At 41.7% G+C, this 24,768-nt stretch overlaps 1 protein-coding gene and 1 non-coding gene across 14 annotated transcripts in view; both read right to left on the bottom strand.

The window, feature by feature from the left end:
• The window catches only part of IARS (isoleucyl-tRNA synthetase), a 115,498-nt gene extending 91,252 nt beyond the window's left edge, over positions 1-24,246 (bottom strand). For 2 of the 13 annotated variants that reach the window (XR_003252737.1, XM_026061195.1), the window contains exons 1-8: positions 20,413-20,524; positions 17,728-17,819; positions 14,868-14,987; positions 14,020-14,176; positions 13,402-13,521; positions 11,688-11,770; positions 2,795-2,912; positions 8-155 (exon numbers count right to left, since the gene is read on the bottom strand). Coding sequence is in view for 5 of the 13 variants with exons in the window: in XM_026061195.1 (XP_025916980.1) it covers positions 8-155; positions 2,795-2,912; positions 11,688-11,770; positions 13,402-13,521; positions 14,020-14,176; positions 14,868-14,986 (745 nt within the window). In the remaining 8 variants the exon portion in view is untranslated. Of the gene's footprint in view, positions 1-7; positions 156-2,794; positions 2,913-9,403; positions 9,483-11,687; positions 11,771-13,401; positions 13,522-14,019; positions 14,177-14,867; positions 14,988-17,727; positions 17,820-18,669; positions 18,690-19,481; positions 19,564-19,846; positions 19,923-20,412; positions 21,030-22,459; positions 22,524-23,663 lie in introns of those variants that run through there. The other 11 variants (XR_003252730.1, XR_003252732.1, XR_003252736.1 and 8 more) reach the window with 11 other exon arrangements.
• LOC112963803 lies at positions 17,008-17,142 on the bottom strand. The gene has a single exon (XR_003252738.1). It is a non-coding gene; the product is annotated as a small nucleolar RNA SNORA84 (small nucleolar RNA).
• Positions 24,247-24,768: the final 522 nt, after the last annotated feature.

The raw sequence follows: 24,768 nt of genomic DNA, 5'->3' as shown, positions 1-24,768 counted from the left end.
CACTTGCCTCTCAATTTTATATACTGCAATTCTGGATTAACACAAAGGGCCAGATTACTAGGTAAGGTCCAAGGAGTAGTGGTCCAAGCAACAAGAGATACACTTGCATCTTCATCCAGTGGGAAGCTCACAATCACTGAAGGATCTTGAACATCCTTAAATAAGGCAGGATAAAGTCAAAGGGAAAAAGTCAGAAAAAAGCCCAAAAGTTTGCTGCATGTATTAACAAGAAAACACAAAACAAAGAAATACTAATAGTTACTGTCATCCATTATAACAGTGCAAGCTGTCAGTCTGACAAGGCCACAGTTTATTTTTAAAAAGTTAGGATCAACAATGAGAGTTTGGGAATTAGCTGCCCAAAAGCCAAAGAGATGGGTGCCAATTCCCTCAAGTACCTCTTATAATCCCATTCTAAAAACTGAAATTAACCTCAACTGACAAGAAATCATCAGCAATTTCTCAGCTACTGCTACACAAAGTCTTTTCCTATCTTTCCTCTAGCGCCAGGGAGTAGGAGGAATAGCCATCACTTAAAGAGATGCAATCTGTTAGTAAGAAACTATTGTTAGTGCAATCTGTTAGTAAGAAACTATAGTTAACAAGGAAAAATAAAAGGTATGGGTAATTAAAGATAAGAGTATATCCATATTTAAAACAGTAAAAGTCTCAGGAAAGGAGACCTTCATTAGCTACCCTATATAAAACCTTACCTCCAAATGAGTCAAAAGAATTCCTTGAAAACAAGTACAATCCTATTCAGTCATTTCATATACTATGAAAAACAGATTTAGAAAGCAAATCTAGTCTTGCAAATGTGAAAGCTCCAAATTAAGAAATTTTCACTAATTATTTTTAAATGTCAAACAAAAACGAGTATCTCATGCATAGATCCTAAACCCATGAATAGGTTACCCTGTCATTTCATAGTACAAGGCGCTTTGGTTTCTGTCCAGCATCATGCAACAGTTAATTGCATCATGGAACAAGCAGCTATTTATGTCTGAGCTAAGGGCTGCTCCAGAGGGAATTTTCTGTGAACATCTGGTGTAGTCAACAGTAAAACATAAATATTACATAACTCTTGAACTGTGTTCAAGGCCAAGTGAAGATTAACCCATCACTACAATTCTGTCTCTACCAATTATTACACAACAGTGCTTCATTTTCTGAAGCACTAAGTTGACCAGGTAGACAAAAAAAAAATCTGGCAAACCATAAAAATTAACATCTCTGGTCTACGAAATAATGTAACTGCTTAACATTTATCTGCTCACACAATTATACTTGCTTTAATTTGAAGACAACATCTCTTCAGTATAAGATACTGACACAGATTACTCAAGTTTACATTAGACACCTAATTCAGTTTCTTAATATGCTCCTTTAATTTGTGTCTTATTTCCCATACTATCAATAAACACAGGCCAAAGACTGCTTTCTACATTTAGAAAAATAACAGCTCCCTTACACCCAGAAATGATCAGTCTTGCCAAGAATAAGTCATATTAGCTTACAAACCCTTACACCTCAGTCTCCAAAATACCACCTTGGACAAACAAAAAGACAATTTTTGCATCAAGTGGCAGAGCAGTAAATATACCCAACACTCTACTGGTTCTAGAATAAGAAATGGTATCAAAATATTTTACAAAGATTTAAAAGGAGAAGGGAGATTTATTCCATGAAAAAGGACATACAAGAAGTAGTGTTTGTCATTTAAGGAAAGCTTAGTTTGAGCCTATATGAAGTGTCAGTTAATAAATATGAGCAAAGTAGTTATTTCAGCTGTCTCTTTTCAAGATAGTCACAAGTATCAAGATATCTTTGTCTCACTTTTCTAAATCACAAAAACACTGTTTATTCTTCAATACGGTCAATTATCTGTCAGCAATATAGAAAGCTCTGTATTTGTGGACTGCATTCTACTACAAGTCTATTTAAACATTTGTTTTAAAAATACCAGTTTTAACACATTGACCTTTGTTAGGCAAAATATGAAAAAGACCAGATGTACAATTTGTGCTAACTTTCTGCCATAACAAAAGTGGAAGATTTATGACAAAGAGAGAGGTCTGTGTGGGGATTGGAAAGGATACAAAACTTCTGTCCACAAACTAACACAAAATTTGGAAGATTGGGGAACAGGATCTGCCTTCACAAATTTGAACACAACTCTGCTGCAAATGGAAAGCTGCATCAAACTGTTCATTACTTTGGAATCATCTAATAATGCGTGCTATTTTATTTTTTATACTTATAAACTCTTGGAAATGTTTTATCTAATATAATTAGATATTTAAATTAATGATTCTTAGAAGAGCTATTATTATACCACTGCCCTACAACCAAGCACAACCTTCAACAATTCCTAGTAATCCCCTCACAAGAAACTTCAACTTTGTTATGGACCTTCCTCTTTGCAGATCTGCACAGAAAGGGACAACTGCAGCTCTCTCAATACATATTTACTATGAAAACCCAACAGTGCAATGCTCCTCTTAGAAGCCTAGAGAAAAAACAAGAGCAATTAACCAGAATAAAACAACCTGTAATTATACACCTGTAACTAGCGATCAAAAAGAACAGGGAAGGAGGGGGAGATCAAGTGATCCAAACAAACAGCAAAACGTAATAAAAACTAGCCGATTTCTCTAAATTTTTACTGTCAACTTGGAGTGTACTAACATGCTTATGTTCCACAAAGAACAGAATAGGAAAGTCTTCCAAACCCAAATCGAAGAAAGAAGAGGAATACGATTGTTATGTATAACGCATGCATATACTGCCTTACCTTGTAATTCTGATGGGACTCAAAGTTTGACAGTGGAGTGTTGCATGCAGTTGAAAAAGGCATGACTTTAACACCTCTATACACCAGTCCCTTGTCATAGAGCTGCTTGAAAACCCACCTGGAAGTAAACAAGGAACACAGAATAGCACTTGGGGTTTCAAATTCAACAAACCAACAGCAAAGCATGGTTCTGCTCTAGCAGGGGACCTGTTCCGAATTGTTTTTTTTAAGCAACCAATCATCAACTAAGGACAACATCTGTAAGTCAAAAGGAAAGAGTTCAAACTATCAGCACACACAGAGAATACCAATCTTACATTAACATGGATTCTTAGCTCTGTTCTGATAAATTGAGGGTGACCACTCTTCTGGTTAATTTTTAGCATTAGGCAACTCTACCAGCTTGGTTTTCCATGCACTGACTGCACAGCACAGAACAATACGAAGGTGAAACAAATCAGTATTGCTGATCAATCCTTCTCAAACTGCCTAAGTACAAGGAAAAAAATCTGAAATTTTAACAGATGACAAGGCTGAAGTCAGCCATAACTTAGAGGAAAGGGAAGAAATGTATAGTGACACAGCTGCTCACTTATCACATGCCACGGCAACCAGTGCTAAAAAGGGAAAGGGCTGCACTACAGATACCTGCATCCCGCTCAGAGTAAACCCATGCCTCACACTCTGAAGAACACTGCTTCACAAGCGGGCACAGCTAAGCACGCAAAATAACAATCCAGACTCAGTTCCAATCCAAGATCAGATTCTTGCATCAAGCTTTAATTCTGTTTACACAATCTTCAACACAGCATGTAGCATCTTCAAATGCTACTCTCTCCTTGAAATAATCAGCACAGCATATAATATTACGGTATGAGATTGAGTCAATGCTCACAGTGAAGGGTAGCAGGAAGAGAAATATAGTTTACATAGCCAACCCTGCAGCAATCAGATACAGAGAAAGGTAGGGTTTTGTCCATCACATGGACATCTGGTGAATTGCTAAAGGATAATCAACAACCACCTTGATTGGCTTTGGTATAAGATCTCATTCAGACTTGTACTGTCAGTGGTACAGTATGCAGGTTGGCTACCTCAGAAAAAAGGTGGGAGAAGGTAAGCCTTAAATAACCATGCCCAAATTCAACTCAATTTCATGTTCTGCAGAGTCTGGTCATTTTAAATTGCACAGGCAAATTGTTAAATATCACTGGTGTTAAAACTCTTTTACCCAAACTATGTTTTCAAACCATCCTAATCACTTTTCTGTGTCCCTTTCCAGATAAATAGCTCATTGGTAAGCCAACAACCCCATCCTGGCAAGCAGCACTCTTCTGCAGGCAGTCATTTTGTGCTTGAGAATCCATGCCTGTATTTAAGTAAAGTGTCTTGTCTTTTACTTTTGAACGCATAATCTTCAAGTCACAAAATGAAAGCAGACCATTACACTGATATCTATCGGCAGCCTGAAACAAGAACAGCAGAAGATAAGCACTGGCCTGTTGTCATGGAAAGTCACACAGTATCTTAATGGGAATGGCTGTTACACTGTAGATCAGACAGTTGGCAAAAATGCAGACTGTCATAGAGAGAAGACATTCAATCTACTCAAATTCATCAATGGACCTCTGATTAAGTCCAAAATTTCCTAGGAACGGTCATTAACACGAGACAGTTACATAATCTGAAACCTGTCTAAAGGCCACAGCAGCAGCAAACTCTGCCACAGAGGAGCCAAACCCAGAAGTCTTTCAGAGCTGTGCACTCTAATGAAGGTGGCTTATTTTGCAGGCAGAACTTAAAAGTACTATTGAAAAAGTATTAAGTGTGACTACTGGCAAGTTGTGGTTGCCTGACCCCAACCCAAATTCAAAACACAGAAATGACTGTATAACTGTTATTACAACTGAGACCACATCCACTTAAATCTACATAGATATAAATCTATCTTTTATTAAGCAAACAAGCAAAACAATGATTAGTGAATATGGTTTCATCAACTTTCAGCATATCCATGTCAGCAGACTAATTGCAGAAGTTTTAATGAAAGTTAATAAGACATGTTTTAAATGTAGGCTTACCGTCTCGGAGTATGATTAATGCAGACTATAACAGGTGATGGCATTTACAGTGAAGTTGTTCTACTTGCTTTTCAAAAACAGTTAACTAAAATATCTACAGGAAAAAAGCTCCAATTTATCTCTGCTTTCTAAAGAACACTGCCTACTGTCAACATAGAAGAAAACTACTCAGTGAAACAGTGAATATTTAATTTAGCTGTAAATAAAACCATAAACTTCAGAAAAGGTAAACCACTAGATGGAGCTACCAGGATAAAATTCCAAGCCAGCATCTCCCTCTTGTGGTAATTCTACCCTATTTCAAACCAAATACTCCCCATTTTTCCCACGGCTGAGCAACCAGATGAGCTTTCAAAACACTTCAGAGCTCTCCTTACATTTTGTAACTACCACCCATTTGTATTTTATCTTAAATATCTGCCTTCAGATAACCATTCCAACATAATAATGAGAATTATAATCAAGTCAAAAGACTCCTGCTTGATAGAACAGCACTCAAAAACCGTTTTGTTATCTTGAAAAACATCAAACTGGTTCCTTAGCAAAAAAAAAAAAAAAAAAAAAAAGCTTCCAAGATGAGTTCCTGTGCATCACCAGCAGTGCACAGGAAACAACTCTCACAAACCTTTCTGCACTGCCCACCTAAAAAACCACAGCGATTGCTAAATATTAACCTATCTCTAACAGTAAAAGTCACTTGACTGTCTGCAGATGGATATCAGGTTTTGCTTAACAATTCAACATACAAGATTTCAGAAAATGACCTAAAACCTGTTGAAATGCCTATGCTTGGAAAACATTGACAATTTCTGAGAAGACAACTCTGGGTTTGTAAGCCAAATAGAAACTGCAAGTCTTTCTGAAAGGATAAATTAACAAAACCACAAAGCTCCTTTCTACCAATAAACAGAAAAAGTTTACACAAAAAAGAGTTAGAAATCAAAGTCTGTTCCCCTAATTCTGGTACAGTTCTCCTCAAACAAAAAGTATTTAGTTGCATCCCATTTACTGTGGGAATAGCACTTGCATATTCACATGCTGAAGAAAAATGAGGTCTGGAAAAAAGTGAACTCAAAATCTGTGTTTTAGCCATTTGTTAACATAAAACCTAGTCCCTAAAGGTGCAAGGCATCTTCAAGTTCTAAAAAGTATGACACAATCTGAACACACACATCAGTTGTTCCTAACATGCGTCATGAGGAGCTGACACAACTGGTTCAAGCCCAGTTAGTAACTGCGAGTCAGAGTTATTCCCACCAGAGGCGTAACTTCCAAAACGTTAGGGAGAAATCTGCTATGGTATTGGCTGATCCAAGTCACATTTGCACCATGTGAGCACCGCATGGGTATTAATAAAACTTCTACAAAGGAAGCTTCTGCTTCCAGAGGATACTGGATCAGTCAATGTAATACTCAAAATATCCTTGGCATTCCACACAACATCCCTCAGCATCCTCTCCTAGATGCAAAAGCAGGTTGCCCTCTTCACATGTGTACATTCACTTCACTTCAGAGAGGAGGATTTGATCTTAAAGCTTCTAAAGTTCTTAATCCCATTCTTCTAGGGCAACAAGTGATTTCAGGTTTGACATCCTATTTACAATGGCTCAATATTTAAGAGTTTGCTAAGGGTCTGAAAACTCTTCATTTTCAAGAAAATGAAAATCATCACTAATATCAGGAAGTGATTCCCAAACTCACACAGAAGGCCTTAAAAAAAAAAAAAAAGTGACCTTAATTAGTAATTACAAGACTAAAAATAAGGATGGGAAAAACATCAAAGAGAACCTAGAAGTGTATCATGTCTACACTGCCATAGAGACTTGTTGAAATTTGCTGACCATCAAGTAATCGTTCTACAAAAGTGGACTAAATTATTGCTGCATGAACAAGTGAGAGTTCAACAGAAAGACAATTAGATAACTTTCACAGACTTAAAAGCATAAACAATAAACTATGTAAAAAGTCATGCCGCCCCCACAATTTAGCAAGCAGGCTACATCTGAACAGCAGCATAAAACAGCAGAGATTCTGAGGAAACGGTTCTCCTGTGAGTCATGGGTAACACTTGAAAGACCAGACAGAATTAAGTAAAAAGGAAGCAACTATCAGAAACAGATGCACAGGGATGAAGAATGTGAATGAACAAAACGAATACTCAAACAACACTGCACATCAGACTAAAAAATAAAAAAGAGAAATGCAGTCTAATAACAAATACAGAGAGCCTGTCTTTAGAACAGTACCTTTATAAGACACTTTTGTAAGAAAAGTTAGGAAAAGCATTTGTTCTGGGGCCTAGCAATTGTAAGTACAGAAGAGGTCAAGTCTTATGTCCAAGAATTAGGGAAAGCATTAAAATACCAGAACATAGAGTTCATTCTGCTCCAGCTATATTCTCCAAGCTCTCAACTACCAACAGTGAGGGGATTTTCTAATGTAGTCTTTGGATCATTGTGTTGAACGACTCCAGACTAAGTCATAAACCCAGAATGCCCTTAGAGCAGAAACTATAAACATGCAAAACTGATTCCAGGCTTACCCCTTAGTCTTCCAACTAAGTAGGGGTTCAGTGTATTCCTCCTTCAAAATACAGGTAAGAAAATAACAAAGACTGGAGTGCTAAGAGGATATGACAACAACCAGAGGACTAGAACACTAAATGCACAGGAGGAATTAAAGTATGAAAAAATATGCAGATAGCTGGTGGAAGAATGGACAAAACAGACTTCTTATGAAGAGTGAATCACTGAAGAGTCATGGAATACACAAAACGCAATGGCAATTCCTATTAGGACTCAGATTTGCTGTTTTTAAATCATTATGTTTTAGAGTTGAATAAACTGCCACATTCAGAAAAAAATGAAGCCAGAAAGTAGCTTTCACTGCTTAAACAGAAAAGAAAAGGAAAAAAAAACCCCAGAAAATAACAATCTCATTGTTTTATCTTCACAACAAACCAGTCCTCATTTACCTTCTCACTGAGAGTGGCTAAAGCAGTTAGATCGCAACATTTACAGTCACAGAACTCATCCTGAAAACATAAACAGAACAAAAAACAAACAAACAAAAACAAACAACAAAAAAACACACATGCACATTTTTCATGTCAAAAGGAAAGCAAAGCTAGACATAGGGAGCAGCAGCAGCAAATCCAGGGAACCCAAGACAAACATCCCAGTTTCAAGAGCTACCTAAAACCTCCTCAGCTGTAGTCTCAGAATGACCTGAAGTAATCTGGTGGCACCTGGAGGCCAACACTATTATATGCTATGGGGTAGGGCAGTAAGGCTGAAGACTGCTTCTGGTAAGAAAGGAAACAGAGGTTCCCTCTTAATAGCAATCCTAAAAATTCCCAAACACACACAGTAGCTGGAACACCAGAAATGATCTGGGTGGGCTGGGCACAGAAACGGACAGAGCGCTAGCCATCCCTGAAGGGAGCTCCATACTATGTTTTCACTGAGCACAGCCACGATCTCAAACGTGTAAGGTACTTTTTTTTTTTTTTTTTTTTTTTTAAACATAGCTAGGAACATTTCCTCTCCATCTCCTTGCCACCCACTCTCTAGTGTCTTCACAAAAGGACTTGAGAATTTCTTCTTAAGATATAGAAGTAGCTAGTAAATATTTCTGTCACCAATAAGCATTACATCTGCACTACATGGCTTTGCAGGTTTAACTATAAAAGCAAACATGTCTCTCAAAACATACACTAAGCTTTCCATTATTTAATTACGTTCAGAATGCAACTGGTAAATTCAGACACTAGATGGTGCTGGCAAGCTATTTAAACTAATGCTACTGTTGTAGGCAGGGGGCAAACCTCCCCGCTCAGACTGGGAAGCGAGCCTCACCTCCGGCCACGGAGCACCCCCCTCCTCAAGGCAACCCCTCGCAGGCTTTTTCCGCCAATGGCTGGGAAGAACCGTTCTCGAGAGGCAAAAATCACAGCTGGCCTCAGAACTGTGTGCAATAAGCCAGTAGTAGAGACAGTAATTTAGATGTTGTTTTTTCAGAACTAGTATACTTTTCTCAGACCACAGAGCAGTAAAGTTTAAAATCACATCAAACTGCTTTCAATTCTTTCTTCAGCTTTTCACTTTCCATCTCCTGAACTGGTGGGGGGGAAGGCAACTATATTGCACATCTGTTCATGACTAGCTCAAGAACATCATTCTCATCACACAGTTTTCACTCACAAACGCATTTTATTTGAGATGCAACCTGGCACTAGGGTGGATATCCAAGCTCTACAGAATTAAAACTTAAAGTTCTACCTAAATTATTTTAAAGACATGGAGAAGCCATGAAACCCATCACAGTATCGCCTCTTAATACTGCACAACTTCAATATCTCAGCACCGTGAGGCACTAACAACCAATGCTCTCCTGCAGAGACTGCCAGAATGCTACAGCTTTTTATCGTTAAGTGGATGAAGTTTTGTTCTAAGTCAAGATTTAGCAGACTGAAAACTTGCATTATACTTTAGTCAGCCACCATGTGGCACAGCACCAAAATACTTACAGAAGCAGCCATTTCCAACAAACTCCATTATAAAACAGTAAAAGAATGTTCTCTGGCAGCCTCAGGTTGTACAATATCTCTGCAGAACAATACAATATTAATAAAAGATGTATTTGGTGTCTGAGCCCTAAACTATTTCAAGTCTAAATAACTTGATAAAGTCAGCCACCACTAGAAACAATATTTTTCAAAAGTATTAGAGGAGTTCACTGAAATCAGTCTAAGTATCGTGGATTAAAGTATCAGATTTCATTAAAGGACAGAAATCCTACTTGAACCCACTCCAGAACTGCAAGCCTAAGGAAGCGCTAGGGAGGAGAGGAAAGGACTGAAACAGATAGAAGTTTAACCAATTAACAAACTAAAGACAAAATCCTTACTGTATTTTAACCACAAAAATCCACAGTTGCCATGCTCACTATCAATTTTATTATTAATGGTTTTCTTCTGGGCCTAAAAGCAGCATTCTATTTCTACCAGCTTATCAAAATACAAGAAAAACATCAGTTCAATACGGTCACCAGATTGCAGTCATGAAGAAATTAATTTGCAGTTTCTCTTCCTTACTTACCTGGACACTAAGATGCTATAACTTACTTTAAATGAAAACTGAAGAGGAACTCAAAAACAAAAAAATTAAACAAGTTCTAAGAGAATTACACCAGAATCTACCATTCAAATTACCACTTCTAGTGGATGTAAACTTTATGTAACTTTAATAACAGGCAATCATCAAACTGAAAATCTCCATCTAGGTAACCATTTGATTTCTTTGGGGGGGGGGGGAGGAAGTGTGTATATTATCCTTACAATGCTAGCTGTATAGATCATTTGCTAGGTTTAAGAGTTATCTCCCTCACGCTGATGACAGCATCCTGGATCCCTTTCTTGTTCCCCTCCTCTGCCCACTTTGAGCAAGCATCGCTAGCCCCATCTCCTGTCTTACTGTGTCAGGAAGTTGGCAATGACATTGTAACAAGCCCCTCCAAGACTTAGGAGACTTTTCGTACAATACAAAATTTTAATATAGACTTCCAAAAATATATATTTCATGACATGATCACGCAGAAAAGAAGTACCAGGAAGCACAAAGTACAAAATTAATAAGTTGTCTGCCTACATACTTTCTGAAATATCATACTACAGTGATTTTAGATTCAAAGTTTACGTTTCAGAGCCTGTATCCAAAGAGTTAGAAGAGCAAAAAAAGAAAAAGAAAAAGACCAAACAAACAACAAAAAGTCAAGTCCTGTTTTTAATGGTCCTTGGAAGATGCTACTTAAACAGGATTTAATGTTCCACAAATACTTTTATAACTTATAAAAGGAAACTTTCTTCTCTTTCTTGGCTTTATCATTAATCAGTGTTTCTTCAGCTAAATTGGCAACAGATCTGCTTCCTTCTCATCTTCCTTTGAACATTAATTCAAAGTTCAGTGGCACTTCAGTCCTTTACAATGGTTTCAGAAACATCCAGAAGTTTTGTCAATCTCTTATGAAAACTATGTTTTTAAAATACGTAACTACATAGCTACGTAATTTAAGGTTATTAGTAAAACTAACATTAACAAGTATCAATAATACTGTAGTATGCATGTAATTTGATTGTCAATCGCTTTTTGTCAGCAAAGGTTCTGCTAAACCTCTCCTTCTAACTCTCCTCGTAATTCTGCCACCTGAATGACCCCATGCTGCCAAAAGTCCCCTATATTAGCTCAATTTGTTTAGTGTTAACCTATAAGGACTTTCTGTCTTTTCAAATTCCAATAGCCGCTCTGGTCATGTTGTCAGAAATCCTGAACCTGACTTAGACCTGCACTAGGAGTCACAGACAGCTGTGAAACTACACCGCCAAGAACAAGACAGCAACAGATTCCCAGCCTCTAAATTCAGGCTTCCAGACAAGCTTTATCTAGAGCTAGACAGAATTTGGGCAATTTGGCCATTTGGAGATAACAGTGTTAAGAGCAACAAGAAGGTAGAGATGTAATGTCATTTCTTAAATAGAGCAAAGAAAACATTATTAGATCAGCAGAACTGCTTTTAAGTTGATGTGGAGTAGTAAGATAATCAGGGTTGAATAAGACTAGTTTGTCCACCTTTTATTTTATTTTGAAAACCCTACTATTTCACATCACCTTTCAATAAACAGTGGACAAAACACTCAATTAGGCATATTCTAAAACAATTCTAGTGATGCACGGATCAATACATGTTGACAATTAATTGAAGCATTTTTAACATTTAAAATTGATAAAGCATACAATGTATTCAAGTTAACTTACCACACAGACTCCATGAACTCAGGATAAAGAGTTTTATAGTCATTTTCGAAGTCAATCCAGCGTCCTAATCTGGTAACATTGAACTGTTAAGAAACAAATAAGCAGCTTGAAAGGCATCCTAATATCAAAAATCATGGTACATTTCCAATATCTATTCTACTGTAACAGCTTGATTTAAAGAGTGCAGTGTTTGCCCCACATCAATGAAACAGATCTATGCAATGTTTAAGCCCAACAATAGTTCAAACTAGCATCTTTACACAGACAAAAATAAGCAAAGAATGAAGTCATGAACCAAGGTCGAACAAGAAGCAAATGTGTTCAACACTACTAAACAGAAATGGTGGATCAGAGACGATTTCTTAAGGTTCAGTTGAGGTTCAACAGCCTGAAACTTGCTTGTGATTACAGTGGTCTTATTTTCTATTTTTAAACCTACTAGTCAGAGAAACAGTCAAGATCCAGAACACAGAACAGCCTACCAACTCTTTCAGCTTAAAAGTCACTTGGAAAGTTGATCTGATCTGTATCAAAACATAATCAAAGTTGAAGATGAAGAAATACTGGAAGAAATTGGTACATTACGAGAAGTTATCAAAGTTATTTCAGGGCCAACTACCTTGTTTGGCTTCCCAGAGCTATGACAGCGCTGCCAAAGAGCACAAACTGATAGGTGTTTGTCCCTATCCCAGGACAGATTATGTTTACGCCCATTGGCACTGAATATGAAAACTAATGAGTTAGCTATGCAATTCACTTGGACAAGTGGTACTCTCTTGCTAATTTTCCAACTATAGGAACTGTCAGCTCTGCAAATAACCAAGCCCAGAGACACCTGTCCTGATACAGTTACATATAGAGCAACCAGACAGTCAAACTACTAAACTGAGAATGGAGCAAATGAGTTCTTTCGTCTCTATATTCTCACACAATATTTGAGCTCCTGAGATGCACCAGTTTTGCTTCTGGCCTTTGAGCCACTCTGACATTCTATTATTAAGATCCAAAGACTAGGACTAATCATTACTAGGAACCAAGAAGCTGGGTTATTCTATTTGATCTCAGAATTGAAAAATCTCATGCATCCAAGAAACATTTTATATTTTAAGTAACATCCAAACATTTGTTAGCCACTCCAGACAGAAAATGGACACTATTTCCAATAGGAATGCTAGAAATTCCTTCCAACATGGTCCCAAAATATTTGAATTTATTACTGGCCAGTCACAAAAAAGATGTTGAAATTAATTTCATTTCTACTTTGAAACTTATTTCAAAACCATCACTTGTTTTGGAAGAATCAAGTGATTCTTTTTTGCTTTAAAAAAAAATTTTAAAGGGTTAATTTTGGTTAATATTTTGCTTTCCATATCTGCCAATTTTAACTTACTGTGTTCTCAACAGCTGGTATTTCACAGTGCTGGTTAGCCCAGTATTAGTAGCCAGTATTAGTATTTTGATTAGTAATCTGAAATACGTTTATGTGTGGAAACGTACACACATACATGCATATATGTACAAACAAAACAAAACACAAAATCCATTTACCATCCAAAGACTAAGCATTTGGACTAACCAGCACTGCTTTGATTCCATGTCATAACCTGAGCCATGCAGCATAGGAACTCTTTCTTTAAGTCAGTGCTCCATTTGTTGAGCTTCCCCACACACTATTAGGAGCCCACAGCAGAATACATACTGAGATTTTACTTACCTCCCATTCTTTAGAGTATCTCATCACAATTCCTCTGCACTGGGTGTTGTACTCCGCAATCCCCATCTTTGCCACATCCTCTGGTCCTTTGATGCCCAAGGTTTTGTCGATTTCATACTCCTGAGAGCATTGAAAACAACCAAACCAAAAGAAATCCAACACACTGCCGTCAAAACCTTTCAGGATTTCTCCAGACAGTTTCTTTATGACGTTTCTATGCATTCTGACACCAAAGCCAAATGGCCCCCTTTATCTTTTTGAGATTTTATGAGTATTGTACCTGAAATAAGCAGAAGTTCTAAAGAAAAATCCTGATGTGATAGTGTCTTTACTATCAAACAAACAGAAAACCCTACTACCTGAAATACATACTGACTAAATACACAGTTCCAGTAATGAACAGAGTAACTAGAGTAGGGCATGTGATCGGTAGGAAGCACCTGAAATCACCACACACAAACAGCAAAAGCCAGAGCAACACGCTGGGTGAAGAACTTCCAATTATCCTTCCAGCAGTGAAGCCAGGCATAAGAACAAGAGAAACATGACTGATGAGTAGGTAACAATATGTAAAGAGGAATCAACAGAAATATTTGTAGGTTGATTTATTACACATACCACAGGTAAGCCATGGCAATCCCATCCAAATCTTCTGTCGACGTGAAAACCACTCTGATGAGCGAATCTGGTTACTATGTCTTTAATGGTTCCTGCAAGAATATGGCCATAGTGTGGAAGCCCAGTAGCAAATGGAGGGCCATCATAGAAGTTAAACCTAAGATACAGGAAGACATTCTTAATTAAAATTAAGCATCAAATCCTCAAACAGGATAAGTACATCTGTGTGCCTGTGCTTCTCATGTCTGGCTTGGACAATATCAGTTTCTTCCTCTTGTACTATCAGTCAGCACAGGTGTCACCTTGGCAGAAGTATGGTGGGAATAAAGAGAATATTTCAATCTCTTCAGTTCCTACTAATTGCCAGGAGTTCTAGCAAGATTCTTTGTCTTGCACCTATAACACCTGGGATTTTAAGGAAGTTCACCATAACACTATTAAGCCACTTAGCCTTAAGATGAAGTACATGAACTGAGTACAGCTGAGGCAAAGCAGACCACTATCAGAACAAAAAATCAAACTGAACACTGCAACTTTCACACACTGCTTCTCCTGAACTACTCAAAATGCCAACATGCTGCTCCACAGTTGGCAAACATAGGTAAGAGTTGTTCCTTCTTACCTGCAGATTGCTTTCATAAACCCACCAAGCAGGAAATTAGTTTTGTAAAGACTGTTCCTACACTTTTAAGTCTTCGTAAAGGGAAACATAAACAGTAACTGATACGAAGACAACATTAGCCAGCAGCAGTCGTTAACCTAACTGAGGCAGGCAAAAAAAAAAAAAAAAAAAAGTACCAACCTTGGATTGTCAAAAACAGTTGCTAAGGCTTTTAGCAGATTCTTACCTAGGTCTATTCTTTGATTGCTTTAGGCATTCCTGGAAGCAATTAAGATTTTTCCAGAGCTTCAATATCTTCTCTTCTTCATCTGGAAAGGTTATGTTTTCTGGAACTTGATGAACCATTCTTTCCCACAGCGACAACCAAACAGGGGGAAGGGGAAAAAAAATTTTGAACAGAAGTGAAAAAAAATGGCTTCATAATGTAACTTATTATCCTACAATTCTGTATCACCAAACCACATCTTATTTTTTCCAGAGAGCTTGTTTCAGTATATCATGGAAGCAAGCACTGTATTAAAAAACAAAACAAACTATTAATCTTGATAGGCTATTACAGTGTCGTAGTCATACATTTTTTGTTTCCTATGAAAAACAGTCAAAGGGTGAATTATGTTTTGTTGCAGATTTTGCGTTTTTCTAGAGGAAAGTTTCTATGTCCAAACTGACCTTCAGCAAGTTTGTGAACTAACAAGATTGACTTTCTAATTGCAGGAACTTACTAAAGATTACTAAACAGGCAGGCTCCTTTTCACTGTACACTTGAACATAAATCTATTCTTATAGTTTAAATTCTTTAAAGACTTCTTAAAACGCTTTTCTCCATCTAACTACGCCGTCACTCTCAGGAGTGACCTAAAACCAGCTAGACTTCAGATAGCGTAGCTGAAACTCACACTGCAGTGAAAATAAGATGAACATGCAGAGAATTCAGACAAACAGCTGAGGACAAAGAATGAGGACATGAGCTGCACACCTTGTAAAAGCTCTTTCTAACTTCCAAAGTACTGGCAAAACTACTAGTCTGCTTTTTTTCCTCACTCCTCTCCCTCATTTTTTACAAAAATGTCAGAACTAAGCTACAGGGGGTTGCTTCTTTTTTCCTATTTTCAGAAGGTCTTTTTTATTTGGCGAGTTCTGAAAGGGCCCATCAGAACCCAAAGGCACTCTTCATATCTGACTAAGTCAATGAAACTCACTACAAGCACAATTACATATGAGCTTCCTTCACAACACAGAAGAGAATTTTCAACATCCTTAGAAACAGACAACCAACTACACAAGAGCTGCTTGGTGTTCCAGACCTGCTCGAAAATTCAGAGGGGACAAATTTCAACAAATGCTATAGTTAAAACTGAGAAGAAGTTCTGTGGAATAAGGATGTTTAAGAGAGGAATTCTCTAACAGATGAAAAATGGTTATGAAGGTTACAATAGAAGACTATACAGAAAAATGGCCTCTGCCACCTGTAACTTCAGCGCTACTGCTGCTTAGCGCTTACACCAGAACAAGATGAACGTTACATTAGCCTAGAGCTTCACTTCCCATCATAAAATTATGAGCCATGGCACAAAGACAGAGTCTTCTAATTTATTCAGGCTTCCCAAGTATTTGCCATAAGCAGCAACAAAAGTAAATGCATGAAGACAACACTTCAGGTTACAGCTGACAGGTGTTCCTTGGCAGCTCTGAAGTTCCAAAACATTTAGTTAAATGAAGATCAGAACACCACAGAAACTGCTAGCTTAACATTTGAGCCCATAAGAGTGTTCCCCACAATAAAATTTAAGGGGAAAAATTCCACCACTCCTACTTTTTTACATTAATGACAGATCATTTCCCCCCACTAATAATTCCAAATTATCAAAAAAGACAAGAAACCCACCATTTGGTATGCAGGTGAGGGGGCGGAGGGGGGAGAATCATGGGCTGACAAGGAACAGCACAGAAAAAGCCTTGACGTATTCTTAGAAAGATAATAAGATATTGTGCCTTAATACAATAAGTCACAGTACACTAAATTTGTATGAGAGTTTCCATCATCACACCTCAAAGCACTTGAGAAAGCACTAATTAGGTCTATGCCATTTCTCATTGATAACAGCCCCAAGGTCACAGTGCCAGAGACAACAGCTGACAAAATAATTCAGCCCTAAAATTTATTTCCTAAAAGTCAGCTGATCTGAAACACACTCATTCCTCTTCCTTAGCAAAAAAAATTGAAGGGGACTAAAGAACTGCACATCTGTCTTACAGCAAACCCAGCCTTCGCAATTCAGTAATAACTATGGACAAAGTTTTTGACAACTGACCCAGAACTGTCAACTCCCCAAAATCTAATAAATTAAATACATGTTTAAGGTTTGGTCTGTAACTGTGACCGGGCTATGGAGGCTGCTCACGTATCACAGATTCCATGCGTAAATCACAGTATCACTTTTGGCCCATTTCTACTAACTGAAGCACTGTATACACAAACCAGTGTCCAGTAACCACAGGGCACAAATTCATACATACTCTTTCCAAATGCACAACGGAAGGATGTCAGAATTGAGAAAACAAAAATACTTATGAAACTTAATAATACCAGTTGATTGTCACAGGTCATTTTTTTCAAGTTACAGAACAGAATTTAAAAAAAATTGACTTAAAGACAAACCAAGTTCAGAATCCATCTATGTCTCAGCCTCAGCTGAGGAAAAAGTGAGATGAAGACTACCACGTTCAGGAAAACCATAACCAGTTTCTATACTGACGGATGAATAATTTGGCATACCCACAGCAGACAGAGTTCACTACAGTCAATCCAAGTGTTTTAAATAAGAAATAATCACTGACGACTCATCCTTTGAACGCAGGCTATCGAGTGAAAACATGAGAAACAAAACATTGCACAAATGCATCTAATGAGACAACATTTTCATGCAAGACTCCAAGTTTATTTACATAAGGATTAGTAAACACAAAGATTTTTTGTTAGGCAAATAGAAATCTCTCTGTTCATCTCCTGTTCAGAAAAAGTATTTATAAGACAATGCACTATTGGGGATCCCCTTTTATTTATTTATTTTTAAAAGGACACTCACTTTTTCTAAAAGATAGTAACATTCAATAGGAAAGGTGTCAGTCAAAGTTTGCAGGTTGTATTACAGTCTCAAACTAACGCTGGCCTTCTTATCTAGGAGAAAAAAAATACATAAGCATTAAAACCATAAAAGCAAGTTAGAATGTGTTTTGGCAAGTTAATATTAAAAACCATTATTTAATTATTCATTTAAAATGCCACTATGAATGAACTGAACCCATATTTCAGAAGTGCAGTAGGCTTAACATATGGTAGATGGGGCAAAGTGTTTAAAAACAAAGTGTATTACAAAATACTACTCATTTCATTCAGTGAAAATCAGAAAAGATTAAGAACCAATTCGAACTAAAAGTGTACCTAATGGTATTACAATGAGCAGTAAAAACCAATTGCACATACCATATTTTATACAAAAGATCTCCCAGGACCTAACAAACAGTGTGGATATGATTCTGAGTTCCTTACTAACTTCAAGAGGTTTACAGTCACTGAGTCATTTTATCCTTGTGCTCCATTCACCTTCTCCCTCAAACTATTACTTTCCTTAGTCTGTATGAGACCTAGGTATTCATGAACCTACCTCCATAGACTAAGGAGGAACCTCTATTCTCCACCTACATATGTCCTCCCAAAATTAAACAACGCATTCTTTTGCATACAAAATTAGACTCCCTATTTCTGCCTTTTTAGGCACTGAGCTTTGACGCAAGACAGCTTCTGGAGTAAGGACATTTTAAATTGATCATCTTATAGTCAGAAAGCATCCATTTCTAGAGCAGACAGAAACAATGAAGTTACATAAATAAATAAAAGCATACTTTAAAACCTAATCTAGGACATGACAGTTTCTGTCTTAACAAGTAATTAAGTCTATTCAAACCAAGCCTGACACTTGAGGATAGGTTGGGGAGCGTTTCAAGATCAATTCATATGAATACATTACCCAAGATGAAAAAACAGCTGAAATGGACTAAATCCCACCTGTTTCCCAGAAAGCAGTGCTTCTTTTCATGCTGAAATGTCAATTAAAGGAATGCTAAAAGAGTGAGCTGACTCATAAATTAATGCTACGTTTTGATACAAATATATCTGTAAATCATACTCAGCAAGTAGCCAGTTTTACCATATATCTTACAACTACTTAAGAAATTTCTTTTTCGTCTTCATACTACCTTGATTAAAAACACAAAGTCTCTCTTTGTGCAAAAATTGACATAATTTATCTTGAAATAACTTTAATCTACACTTTTAATAAAAAAGAAACTACTATCAAGTCAGTTAGTAAAATGCTCCTTTTTAATAGGTTTGCTACTACCTAACAGCCACTTCTTAAGCATCTCACCAGCAAAACTAAGAAAATATGCTTTCTTTAGTTTCCAGAAGACCTGGGGGTAACACTTGCTCTAGAGAGAAATATCAAATTCATTACAGCTATATTAATCAAACGTGTGCCTCCCTCAAGTTTCCCTCCCTTAACAAGCCACTGAAGTGGAAGGCTTAAGATGTATTACACTTTGCCAGGCATTTTAGTTTCTTTAACCAATTAAAAAAATTAAGCCTTCATGGGTATTAAACTCTGCAATAAGGAAATCAGTAACTGTTTATAAGTAATTATTTTCAGTAATTATTAAAACCAAGAAAAAAGTAAAGCGTCTGTTTAGCGCTCAGGAAAGTCTAAAAGAATAAAACACATTATTAACGCTAATTCTTGACAAGACACCAATATTTTTAGAACTGCAGCAGCTAAGTAGGCACCTGACGGCGTCCCAGGGGAGCTGGCTGCTGAAACGCCCCGGCGCCGTGACCGGGGACAAGCCGGCACCAGCGCCGCAGAGCGAGCAGGCCGGCCGCGGCCTCGCGAGGCGCTGACAGGCGGCGCCCGTGGCCGCCCGCCCCCGCCCGCGGCGCCACTAACGGCGCCGACTGGGCTGGGCCGGGCCGGGCCCAGCGCCCGCCGCCCGCTCCTCAGGCCACCGCCGCCTCGGAGCCGATCCCCGCCGCACCCGGTCCGGTACCCGGCAGCCCCGCTGCGCCGGCGGGCAGTGGGGGGGGGGAGGGGGGCAGCTCGGGAAGACGGCGGCCACGGCCCTGCCCCACCGGGCCCCGCCGCCGCCGCTCACCTCAGCACCGCCCGGCGCGCGCTAGCGATGATGCAACCGCGCGCGGGACAGCATGACAGGAAGCACCGGCGGCACGCCTGTCTGCGGCAGCCAATCAGCGCGCCGCGCACTCAGAGAGCAATAAGGCAGCCGCCCATTGGGCACGCCGGTCTCCCGGCAACAGTAGAGCCCGCAGGTGGGCGGGGCAGCCGGACGGCGCGTAGGCACCGCCCTCCCGCTCTGCGCCCCCTTATTGGCCAGGGCGGGCGGAGGGGCGGGAGCAGGCGCGCCCCCTGCGCCGCGGGGAGAGGCGCCGCCCGCGGCCCCTGAACTGAGACGGGCTCCTACAGGGTGCTGCGGCCGCCAGCGGGAACCGGCGGCTGCGGAGCTCCCGCGCGTTCGTCCAGCTGGGAGGCAGCGCCGCGGGGCGCTGCTGCGCCGGGAAGGCAGAAGGGCGGAGCGCCTGCTCCCGGCCGCAGGGTCGCCCCACACACATGCACAGAAGAAAAACTTCCGAGATCCCAGGGGTTAAACAAGCGTGAACTCTGAGCTTGGGAGGAACGTCCAACAGTGCACCTGAAGCCCACCTGCTCCGCTTACAGCAGGCCTTCCTTCGACAACCTGACACCCAGCACGCCTCCAGAGGCTGCGCCAAACACACGCCTCAAACTTGAACTTGGCTCCAGTAGAGGAATAAATATTCTTAGATATGTTGAGATTATCAATTCATAAAAGACTCTGAACACTAAGGAAGTCCACTCTTCCAGTCTTGCACTCCAACTAGAGAAAAAAAAAAGGGTCTTGTAAATGGGTTCCCTCCTATGTCAAAGGAAACTAAGAATTTGAAAGAACTGTGCCAAGTATTAGTACTGGCTGCCAACCATAACCCTGTGAGATTACAAAACATTTCCTTCCATCTATAGAAAGTGCTGAAAATAGCTGTGGAAAAGTTCTTGACAGTGAGAAACGGAACAGAATCCAGGAAAACTCTGAAAAGAGACACTCTTTCTAGACTACGCATTTGCACACCTTAACCACTTAACAAAAAAGATCGTGTGGAATGAAATTCAGATCAATAATGGTCTGTACAGTTGTCGGACTTCTGCCTCAGCTGCCTTGATGTAATAGTTTTCAATTACTTTTATACAGATGTACAGATTATACAGATGTAGGTAAACAATACAAGCTATCTACTGATTTTACTTTTTCAAGACTACATACACATCAACTCATTGGTCCATATAGTCCAGGAGCTCACTCTGCAGATGAGGGACACATCCAGATGCAATGTCACATTAGAGCAATTCTGATCTGCATAAAGCACAACATTTTCTGCACGGAATTTCATATGTCACTCCAGGATAAGCTAAAGGTGAACTCAATCTGCACCAAACTCAGAGAAACAAAACAGAAAAATTGAACCGAGGTCAGACTAAGTAGGACTGACCAACAGGACAATGAAAGACTGAATGCATATGCATGCAAGGAAAAAGTCTCCATTATAAAAATGATTCACAAGTGTATGTTGATCCTGGATGCTCTATATTCGAGAGATCAGTTCAGAGTGACAAAAATCTGTTTCACCCATATTGTAACTAATGCATTTAAAAGCTATGAAGAGGCCTGGGACAACTGAAGAACTACAAATGAGCAGGTCTCGGACTCTAGCGCCTGCTGCAGTATTGCTTCAACCGAGTATTTTATTTTGTCATGGTTTTGTTTAAGAGAATGTAAAGAGTGATTCAAGATTGCAAACAGGTAGCCAAAAGAGGAAGAAATGTAGAACAGAATAACTAATTCTGAGATTTTGCTTATCTTCCGATTATAGGCCTTCCTACATCCAGAAAGCTTTCTCAGTTATACAGATGCACTGATGATACTTTCAGGAATCCTTTAATTTAGTTTAAAAGTGGCTTTTGTTAATTTAGTTTGAACTTTTCTCCAAGCTTACCTGAAAAAAAAATGTTGAACAGCTTTGTACCACTTCATGAGCTATTTCTTTATACACGTACAGGTTATCAAATCTGTAAGAGATTTGGAATGAGCACTGCAGCCTCCCCCTTGTTTCACATTCTTTCAGATTCCAGAGGTTGCATTGTTTTAGACAACTGTAATTCTTGCGCCAGTGCTATCTTTTTCTTTTAGACCTTAGTTTGTAAAATGTATAGGTGATAACACCAGCTGGCTTTAAAATGAAGTACCATGCAATATTAACTCCTTTCTCAAAGGAACGTAAAATAAACATTGCTTAAAATACATATCCTGAAGCAATGAAAATATAGGCAATTTAATGTTGCCAGAAATGACTCCATTGTTACCACATAGATTTTCAACTTGTTCCCCCCTGAATATTCTGCAATTCCCTGTCCTTCACTACAATAATAATAAACAGTATATGCATGAAATTTTACTGTTCTTATTCATGCAATGCCTTTACTTGAAACAATTTGGACCACAACACCAAGTTCCAGTATTTCATAAACAAATTAAGTATAAAGATTAGGAGAACAGAGAAGTCGATGTCACATTTAGTAGTACGCTAGTTACATGCTGAGCAAACAAAACCAGTTTGAAAACCAGAGAAAATTCGTGTAAGAGGAATCAAGGCCTAGCAAGAATAACTGGGGCACTCACCAGACTAAAAGAATGACTCTGCTCTAATTTTTCACACAATACTGTTAAAAATCATAGGCCCATCCTGAAAAGGGAATAAAGGGAAGAAATTAAGTCTCAGAAAGCCCCAGCGGCAGACTTCCCTCCTTCGCCCACCTCCCTGCTCGCCAGATGCCCACCCTCGACATCCCCAAATCCTTTTTCCCCCACTCTCCGGTTCAGAACCTCCCCCAGGCCAACGCTTGTCTGGAGGTAGCTCAAAAAAAAAAGGCGGGGGGGAATAATCAGTAAAAATAACGCCCAACATCGGGCCGTGCTGCGCCAAGCGCCTTCACCCCGGGAGCGCCCTGAGCCGCGGCCGGGCCCCGGCCCCACGCCCCCATGGCGGCCACTCCGTGCCGTGCCGTGCCGTGCCGCGCCGCCGCGCCACAGCCGAGCGGAGGGCCGCGCAGCTCCGCTCTAAGTGGAATTAAAGCAGCGCGTGTCCTCCGCCGCCCGCCTCAGCGGCGGGGGCCGCTCAGGGCGCAGCGAGCCACTCTCCCCCCGGGGAAGGTGGGGGGCAACGTGCGCGCCCGCACACCGGGCACCATTTTGTGAGCCACAGGAGGCCGGAGAGCCATTTCCCGCGGGCAGCGCCGGTGCCAGCCAGAAGTTAGAGGCGGGGGGCGGCCCGTGCGGGGCAGCAGCCGCTCCTCCCGCCGCCATGGCTCTCGGACACAGGGCTGCGGGGCTACCGGCTCTGCCGGGCGTTAAGCACTGACTTGCTCGGGCCGCCCTTTGCCGCCCCCCCCTCCCAACGGCTTCGCTGGGCGCCGCTTCTCCTCAGGGCCATTACGCCTGCCCGGCTCGGGCGCCTGCTTGTGCTTCGCAGGAGGTTTAAGTAGTTTGCGTACCGCTCCTGCGAAGGAGGAAAGGAGAATGGCCGCTACGCAAAGGCCTGAGCGCAAGAGGGGTTCGTGAATAGGGGAGGAACAAAATAACTCTCCCAGCGCCTTGAGCCAAACCAAAATGCGACGGAGGGAAGAGAAGAGCCAGGGACACAAGCAGAGAGCAAGAGCAGGCGCCGCGGCGTGCCTCTTCTTTGCAGAGAGCGCTGCGTGCTTGCTGGGCGCAGAAAGGTGAGGGTTTGGGTAAGAAAGGCTGGTTTGGGAGCGGTGCCGCCCCCCCCGGCCCGGCCGCTCGTGGGCCGCTCCGCAGGCTATAAGTAGGGGGTGAGCGGACGAACCTCGTTAGTCGGCGAGGGGCGGCGGCGCTGCGCAGCAGCCAGCTAGGCAGGCGGTGTGGCCCCGCGGTCAGCGCCTTCGCGGCCCTCCCCGCCTTCCCCGCCCTTCTCCCGCTGCCTCCCGGGCCCGGCCCGCAGCCCGCTCCCCGGTCAGCTCTTACCTGGTGGAGCTCTGACAGCAGGGTAGCAGCCGGCTGGGGCGGAGGCGAGACCATCTCTCCGAGGCGGCGGCTTGAAGGTGGTCAAGCTGCCCCCCAGCCCGCAGCCGTTCAGCCAGGCTATGCGCGGTAAAAGGGCTCCGCTCAAGAAAAAAACGGAGCGGATTGTGAAAAGGTAGAGGCGCCAGGAGAGGCCCCCGGGAGCGGGGGACGCCGCGGGGCTTTCACCAACCTCCGGAGCAGCCCAGGCAAGGGAAGACGCGCACCGAGAAGGCGGCGGCGGCGCTGATCCCGCTCCCCGGCGGTGCTCGGGCAGCTCTCCGGGCTGCGAAGAGCATGTGAGAGAGAGGGGCCGCGATGTGGCGACGCGAGGAGCTGATGCTGTGCGGCGGCGGAGCGCGGAGCCTGCCCTGGGAGCCGGCGCAGGCCGGCCGCGGGGAGGGGGTGCCGGGGGGGGCCTCCCCGCCGCTGCGGCCGCTGAAGGGGGCCGAGCCGCGGCGCGGCGGCAGCCGCTCGCGCTGGCACCCCGGCCGGCGCGGCAGGCACCCCGGCGTCTCCAGGAAGCTGCTGGGCAGCCGGACCCACAGCCACTTCCAGCACTACCAGCAGCAGCAGCACGGCCGGGCCTACCGCCGCTGCTGCCGGCCCGCGCGGCCGCGGGTGCTGCTCTCGCTGCGGCCCGTCAACGTGCTGGGCAGGCGGGCGCCGGGCATGCGGGCGCCGCGCAACACCAACCAGTTCCTCATGCGGGAGAAGTACCAGCTCATGCACCTGCGGTCGGACTCGGTGGGCACCGAGAGCGGCGGCTCGGACTGCGAGATGGACCCGCTGGACATGGACTCGTACCTGGGGGTGCTGGAGAACGCCCGCGGGGCGCTCATGGACCGCGCCGAGCACGCGCGCTCCCCCGCCGGCGGCGCCTCGCGGTCTCCGCGCGGCGGCGCGGGCGC

This window comes from Apteryx rowi, unplaced genomic scaffold (assembly GCF_003343035.1).
Source record: "Apteryx rowi isolate R43461 unplaced genomic scaffold, aptRow1 scaffold_177, whole genome shotgun sequence".
Classification (NCBI taxonomy): domain Eukaryota; kingdom Metazoa; phylum Chordata; class Aves; order Apterygiformes; family Apterygidae; genus Apteryx; species Apteryx rowi.
Note: the sequence above shows the minus strand (reverse complement) of the source record. Positions and strands in the feature narration are given on the sequence as shown.